At 43.7% G+C, this 8146-nt stretch overlaps 1 protein-coding gene across 2 annotated transcripts in view; it reads left to right on the forward strand.

Annotated features, from left to right (window-relative positions):
- SV2C (synaptic vesicle glycoprotein 2C) overlaps positions 1-7563 on the forward strand; it is a 207755-nt gene extending 200192 nt beyond the window's left edge. For both annotated transcript variants that reach the window (XM_039245561.1, XM_039245562.1), the window contains one exon: positions 7238-7563. In XM_039245561.1, the coding sequence (XP_039101492.1) occupies positions 7238-7421 (184 nt within the window). In that variant the 3' untranslated portion in view covers positions 7422-7563. The remainder of the gene's footprint in view (positions 1-7237) is intronic.
- The last annotated feature ends 583 nt before the right edge of the window (positions 7564-8146 follow it).

Below are 8146 nucleotides of genomic sequence, written 5' to 3' on the forward strand. Positions count from 1 at the left end.
GAGACAAACTTTCTCTTTTGTGAAGATCAGAAACTAATTGAATTCAGTCTTTTCTGACTTCGGAATGTGAAATTAGGGTTATTTCCTCTGTACAAGCAAAGACTATATAGTCTGGCATCCATAAACATGGGGCTAATGCCCATTAGAATGCCCTTTACAGAAATCTACTTCCAACAGGGGCATCTGGGTGGCTCAGTCGGTTAAGTGTCTGACTTAGGCTCAGGTCATGGTCACATGGTTTGTGGGTTGGAGCCCCGTGACAGGCTCTGTGCTGACAGCTAGCTCAGAGCCTGGAGCCTGCTTCAGATTCTGTGTCTCCCTCTCTCAGACCCTCCCCTGCTCACGCTGTCTCTCTTTCTTTCAGAAATAAATTTAAAAAAAATTTTTTTAAAGCTTTAAAAAATCTACTTCCAACAGATTTTTAATATGTCAGGAAATTCCTTAGTTATCCTAGAAAGGTAGCAATGAATGGATGGAAAGACCTCAAAGTCCTGCCCCAAAGATGAGGCTGAATTCAGACACAGAGCCCAGAGAATGATACAAACCAGTCCTTAGCAGGGCAGGGGCGGAGCTCCGGGAAGGACCTCTTTCAGCAGGGGAGCCTCCATGGCTCCCCAGAGGTCAGATGAGAAGCGAATTGCCTCTGGGGGAAATGAGCTGTGAAAAGCAGAGTAAATAAGAGAACGGGAGCAGGGAAGGAGAAGAAAAGAGGTTGGATGAAACCTTTGCCTTGGGTTCCTCTCTTGTGCGCCACAGTCTTCCTCCGACACCATCTCTTAAACATTTCCCCTGCCTGTGTCACACTGCCTCATAGTTCCTAATGAACACATCCAGCCCCTGCTTGTGAAGGTGTTCATTGCAACATCACTCACGTTCCCCCACTTTGGAAATTTCCCCGTTATCTAGTGGTATGGTTACAGAAATGATGGTTATATGCCAGGTCATTTCGTTTTAAACAAAACATAAACAAAGTGGGATGGTTTTATTAATGTTTGTGGAAAAAAGCAGAAAGCAAAATTGTATAAATCCTGTGATTCGTAAAATTATGGTTATAAAAATATGAATGAAAATATGGATCTGAAAATATGAAAAATAGGGAAACACAATGAAAGGAATTCAGAAACGCAACCATTTTATTGGAGGAGGAGAGGGCATAGATATTTTGCTTTTGTAATTTCCTTTGGTGTATCCTAAGAAATCCAGTCACTTCAAAAATGCAGTTTTCTCTGGAAGAATTACAGGGTTCTCAGTCCAGGATACACCTTAGATTCACACAGGACTTATAAAAAGTACCAAAGCCTGGGTTTCCAGTAGAGTAATAAAGTCAGAACTTCTGTGGGTGTGGCCCTAGGCATTGGTATTGCCACATCACTGTGGGTTTTTTTTTTTTTTAATGTTTATTTTGAGAGAGAGAAAGCTCGCATGTGAGCAGGGGAGGGGCAGAGGGAGAGGAAGAGAGACAGTTCAAAGCAGGTTCTGTGCTGTCAGCCCAGAGCCCAACACGGGGCTCATTCCCACAAACTGTGATATCATGACCTGAGCTGTAATCTAAAGCCAGATTTAACATGACGGAGCCACCCAGGTGCCCCCACATCACTATTTTAATAGCTCCACAGGTGATCATATGCACTGAGGTTTGAGCAGCGCTGGGTGAGGCGATGTTGATATGTGTTCATGTGCCCTTGTTTAACGAGATTGCTCTTCTGACCCCACTTTGAAACAGCTGCATGAGGAAGTGCGATTGCTTGTGTAGGGGCTGGCGGGCTGGGGGAGCAGGCCATTTGCTGCTCAAGAAGCCTCTGTGGGGGTGTCTAAGGCCAACCTGAGTGGGGTACCATGGAGATAAGTTGGAGAGATGTGAGGGGGTTTTAAGAGTCAGAGAATACCTTTGTCCACATTCCATCCCTCACCCGGCAAGCTCCTCCTACTCCTTCAAGATGAATTGTATTCTCATCCATCCCCTCCGAGAAGTCTTCCCTCAGTGCCCCCATCCCCAGCCTGAGATCGCCTCCCATCCTCTGCACCCTCATAGCACCCTGTAGCTGTCTGTGTTATTGCATTTAGCATGCTGTGTGTTCATGATCTTTTTGCATCCATCTTAAGGCAAAAGAGAACTTTATCATATTACTTTGTGTAGTACTTGCCACATAATGCTTGTTAAATGAATAAATGCATAAAAGGATGTGTAAAGTAGGACCATACTAAGGACCATTTAGGGATTTCTAGTGCTCCCAGCATTGCAGTCCAGTAGCTCACATGGATTCAGTGGTGAAATCACTCTTTTAGGTTAATCCAAAAAACTTGCCATCATCTGTAATGTTTCCATGAGAAAGAATGAAATTCATGTTGTGCTTTAAAGCGCCAACTTCTGGATGAATCTTTAGATCCCAATGTACAGTAATCCCCATTATCTGAGGTTTCCCTTTATGCGTTTTGGTGGGTGACTCTATCAACTCAGGACTGGAAGCAGATGAGCCTCCTCCTGACACAGCCCCAGAAGGCCAGAAGCCAATGGCATGTCACAGTGCCTGTGTCATTCACCTCACCACCCGTCATCACAATAAGAAGAGTAAGTATAGAAGTGCTTGGCTGTCTCAGTCACTAGAGCATAGTAACTCTTGATCTCAGGATTGTGGGTTTGAGCCCCACACTGGGTGTAGAGATTACTTAAAAATAAAATCTTTAGGGGCAACTGAGGGGCTCAGTCAGTTAAGCGTCTGACTCTTGATTTCAGCTCAGGTCATGATCTCACAGTTCTTGGGATCACACCCTGTGCTGGACAGCATGGAGCCTGCTTGGGATTCTCTCTCCTTTCTCTCTGCCCCTCCCCCACTAGCAGGTTTTCTCTCTCTCTCTCTCTCAAAATAATTAAATAAACATTTAAAAAAAATAAAACTAAGAAAATAAAATCTTAAAAAAAATGGAAGAGATTATGGTACAGTATTTTGAGAGAGACCGCATTCACATAACTTTTATGACAGTATATTGTTATAATTGTTCCACTTTCCTTTTAGTTATTGTGAATCTTACTGTGCCTAGTTTATAAATTAAACTTTACCTTAGGTGAGTATGTATAAGAAGAAATATCATGTATATAAAGCTCGGTACTATCTGTAGTTTTAGGCATCCACTGGGTGTCCCTGTTGACGCACCCCCCCTGTGGATGAGAAGGGGCCACTGTATTACTAATTAAAGGACTGCCTATACTTTCCAAAATGCCCCTGGCTGAGTCCTTAGTGTTCCTTTTCTAACTGTTACCACCGAGTTGACTGAATTGTCCAAAAAAGGTTTTTCCCAAACGTTTAGACTAAGCAAAGAGAATGCTTACACTTTACCCCTAACAGGTACCTCCCATGAGCTGAGTCTGGATCAATCCCATTTCAGACCTTTCAAAATGAGCATTTAATTTGTTTTCCTTTTATTATTATTATTTTTTTAAGTAGGCTCCACACCCAACGTGGGGTTTGAACTCACAATCCTGAGATCGAGAGTCTCATGTTCTCCTGACTGAGACAGCCAGGTGCCCCTAATTTGTTTTCCTGACTTCAGCAGTCAATGGGGTAGATACTTCAGTCAGTGTTTAAAACAGCGGCTGACATGGGCATGATCCCCACCACGGGCCGGGCACTGCGTAAATGCCACTCTTAGCCAGCATCCCCTGCCTCTTCCCAGGAACCCCATAAAACCCAATGCTGACCCTGCACTGAAGCCAGAAAACCCAAGTAAAAAAGAGGCTGAATGTGACGGCAAAACTAACCTCCCTCTCTCCAGAATGGTGCCAGCAGTTTCCTTTTCTCAGCCTCTAACCAAAGCTGGAAATGAACACTGTGAGGGTCCTGGAGAAGCCCCAGTCCACTTGCACTGAGGAATGCCTGGCGGCTGTGTAAGCTGCTGCACCAGCCCTGGGGTTCTCAGACAGGAGGAGTTAAGGGTGCAGGGACAAGGCCACCTTGATAAAATGTGGAATAGGATTACTGTTTGGGAAAAGAATTTCCACTTAAAAGATTTAAGTAGGTTGAGCAAGAATTGAAAACAAAGGATTCTGGCTCGAGAGGTAGGGAACAAGGAGTGGAGTTTATAGAAAGATAATAGATCATTTCATTCTTTCTCCTTGGTACTTGTTGGATAAGAGAAGGCACGGAAAGTCTTTGGTCTGAAAAAAAAAAAAAAAAAAAAAAAAAAACCAACTCATTAGTTTATCCTGCTTCTGAGAAGTCAGCCAGTGAAGCCCAGCCTTTGCAAACCTTAAGCTCTCTCTCCTCCCTCCGAGGACTTGATGAGCACTAGGTGACTTGTACTTTGTGTTTTTGTAGAAGTTAATGACATTTCTTTACTAAGACCAAGAGAATGAATGAACTAAAAGGTTATTCACTTTATAAACAGATAACCTGCAAAGGAGAGCTACCTTGAGAATGATTTTTGTAAGACAGCTGTGTGTCCGATGCATGGGAAATCATATGCTCCTTGCAAGTATGTGAAAGAAAGAATTTACTTATCCAAGGAAAGGACGGTCACATTTTCTCAAATGCAAGCACAAATTTAAGGAAGCTCTATGCTTTTCATGTGAAGAACTGCCTCCTTGTGGCAAAGGCAAATGGAGAGTCTGATCATTGTTTTTGTTTTAGAAGCTTCATACCAGATGCTTGCACTGCGTGTCTCTTAGGGCCGTCCAGAAATCTCAGGAAGTTGTCCAATCCCCTGCTCCAGTGTCTATAACATAAGGAGAGAGCCGCTCATATTTTATACCCTGTTCTGAGTTACAGCTTGGGAAAATACAGTTGTTTGAACCCAGCTGTAATTTCTGCTTGGGTCCTTCTGCAGATTCAGCGTCGAGAGACTTCTTCCCACAGAAGAATGTCTTCCTCTTATCAGCAACATACACACTAGCCATTTTTCCCAGAATGATACAGTTTATCTTACTACCATAACATGTATTTGGTAATTTATGACTCTAGAATCTAGAAACTAAAATGCGGTTTTTAAAAAAGTGAAAGAGGGGCGCCTGGCTGGTTCAGTCGGTTAAGCATCTGACTTTGTCTCAGATCATGATCTCACAGTTGGTTTGGTTCGTGAGTTCAAGCCCCACATTGGGCTCCCGGCTGTCAGTGTAGGCTTTGGATCTTCTGTCTGCCCCTCTCTCTGCCCCCCATGCCCCGCTGGCATTCTCCCTCTCTCTAAAAATAAATTAACTTTTTTTGTTTTAAGTGAAAGAGGCCAATCTGAAAGGCTACCTACTGTAGGATTCCAACTGTATGACATTCTGGAAAAGGCAAAATTATGAAAACCATAAAAAGATCTGTGGTTGCCAGAGGTTATCAGGGAAAAAGAAGGGGCACAGGGGATTTTTTTAGAGCAGTGAAACTACTACTTTATATATGCCTTAATGGAGGTGTGTGTGCCATGATACATTTGTCAAAGCCCACAGAATATAAAACACAGAATGAACCCTGACCTAAATTATGGGCTTTAGTCAATAACAATGTATTAATACCAGTTCATCAATTATAAACATATGTACCACACTAAGATGTTAATAACAGAGGTGCAGGGTAAGGGGGTATATGAGAACTGTCTTTGCTTTTCACTCAACTTTTCTGAAAATGTAAAACTGCTCAAGAAAGTATTTAAAAAAAAAAAAAAAAGAAGTTCAGCCTTGTGGCTTCTCCATGGAGGTGAGGGAGGTGGTGGATAATGATGTCATCCTACTTAAGTCCTCTGTGGTACCCAACTTGCAGCTTCCAGCAATTTCAGTTGAAAATAGGTATCGGTATATTAAATCTTATCTTTCTGGTGGTGGTTGCTATTACTGGTCTCTTTGTTTAAAACCAAAGCAAAAAGAAGAAGAATATAAAATTAGCTTACTCTCTTCTCAAGAAGTTCCTGTTTTTTCGGTCAGAGATTCTGTCACACCCCTTCCACACTGCGAACAGTAGGCAACTTTGCCACATTGTGGAGGTCCACGTACTCTACCTTCTAGGGGTCTTGGCCAAAAAGAGGATGGGTGCTTGCTGCCCCCTTTCAGGTCTGTTCTGGCCCCTGTACAAACTCCCAGGCTCAGTTCCTACAGGAGTTCCTATTCCTCTCTGGGGTCTGGGAAGGGGGGCGATCGGCTAGTAACCACAACAAACATCTGCACTTTGTAGCAAACGTCCCTAGGAACAGCCCAAGTGGTGAGGAGTAGTTGTTACTGTCCTACTTTCTGAAGGAAAGCCCACACTTACACATTCACAAATCAAAGATGTGTACCAGATGCTACATTTTACGGCATAGAAAATGCACTTTCCTCTGGAAAGGGAACAGTGTGTCCAACCATTATATTGCATTCAGTTTGCTTTTAATACACACATGTACCCAGGGATGCACAAAAAACTGAACTGGCATAAAGGCAGAGAGAATTCATATTCTTGCATGATGTCAGTCCCCTGGTGAACAAAATGAAGTCTCCTACCTAGAAGTCCACAGTAAGATCCCATTCAATGCATGTAAAGACAGTAAGTTTTTTCTTTTCTGAAGAATGTGTTAAGAAATGGGATGTGGTCTTATTTATATACAACTTGCCCATCTCAAATGTCAGTAGAGTGAACAAGATCTTCTCTAGGCCTACGATCTGGTGCTCCCCTGTAATATTTTTCTGGACTTGATCTCCCACGTGGAAGTCTCATAAGGATGGAACAAGACCCACTAGCTCCCTGGCGGGCCACCCAGCACAGTGTTGAGTGTTTGCCTGCTACCAAAACCTTTGTGCAGAGAGCATGCCAGTTTCCCTCAATGGCACCAGCAAGGGGAGGAACACAAGCCAGTCATCCCTGAGTGTGTCTGAAAATACCATGGCTTTAGTTATTTAAAATCTCACCCATTAATTAAGTAATGAGGAAGTAGGGAGTAAAAAAGAAATCTAAGGAAAATATGGCCTTATATTTTAATTTAACTCTGGAAGAAGAGAGGAAAGCCTTTTCTTCCTGAAATTTCCTTTTTCCTTCTGTTCATGATAAACTGGAACCCATGGGCAAGCTAAGAAGCAGTCACGGGGCTGAGAAGCTCGTGCGCTGAAGGAACAGTGCCAACAGCCGGGTTTCTCTCCCTCCGGATGTGCTAACAAGCATTTAATCATTTTCCTTAACGGTGTGCAAAACGTTTCTTGGAGATCCTTGAATGCCCCCACGTAGGACGTTTGTGCCTAAGGTTGCATCTGCGGAGTCACTTTGTCACCCTTGTCTTGTGTCTCTTCCCCTTGCAGGGCCACAGGCTTTGGCTTCTTGAACGCACTGTGCAAAGCAGCGGCCGTCCTTGGAAACTTAATATTCGGCTCCCTGGTCAGCTTCACCAAATCAATCCCCATCCTGCTGGCCTCCACTGTGCTCGTGTGTGGAGGTCTGGTGGGGTTGCGCCTGCCTGACACACGAACCCAGGTCCTGATGTAATGGGAAAAAAGCCATCCACCCTGCAGAAACAGTGTGTCAGCACTCCTGAGTGACTCAAGGCTTCAGGTTTCTCAGATACCAAAATGTGGTGAAACATCAGAACCCTCCCCCTTGCCGTCACTAAAATTTATATGCATACCATCCTGCCCCCTGTATGTGACTTTGCAGTTTTGTTCATGCGTTGCTATCCTTCCTAACTGGAATGCTACCAGTGGGAGCCTTTTGTAAACGGTAAATGTCCTCGTCAGCCAGGCCTCCCTGAGATTCTGATCACTGAAGGGTGAGAAGCCTTCGCCGCCGTAAGAAGTAGATCCTGCTTCTAATTTAACATCCACAGGAAATATAAGTTGGCATATTATTGCATTGTGCTGAGGAGAGGGATTCTTTTTTTTTTTTTTTTTTCAAACAGAGTGATATTTCCTGTTTACTTAGAAAAGGACACCCAGCAATTCTTGCTGTTACAGCAGGGCCTTTCAAAGAAAACCATGCGGCCCCAAACTGAGCTGGGTGGGGCTCTTTCAGGCACGACAGTGAAGGTGACTCTGCTGACAAGACAAAGACCATGCAGTTAGCAGCAAAGATCTCAGTGGACTAACTACACAAGCAGGATTTCTGCCCAGTTAAAGTCCTGAAAAATATAAGGACAAGGAACCGCAGTACCGTGGGTGATTATGGCCCCGAACGTGAGAAAATCAGAGATCAGAGACAGATCTTCTGCCTTGGTT

This window comes from Hyaena hyaena, unplaced genomic scaffold, assembly GCF_003009895.1.
Source record: "Hyaena hyaena isolate Hyena2069 unplaced genomic scaffold, ASM300989v1 scaffold_260, whole genome shotgun sequence".
Taxonomy (NCBI): Eukaryota; Metazoa; Chordata; class Mammalia; order Carnivora; family Hyaenidae; genus Hyaena; species Hyaena hyaena.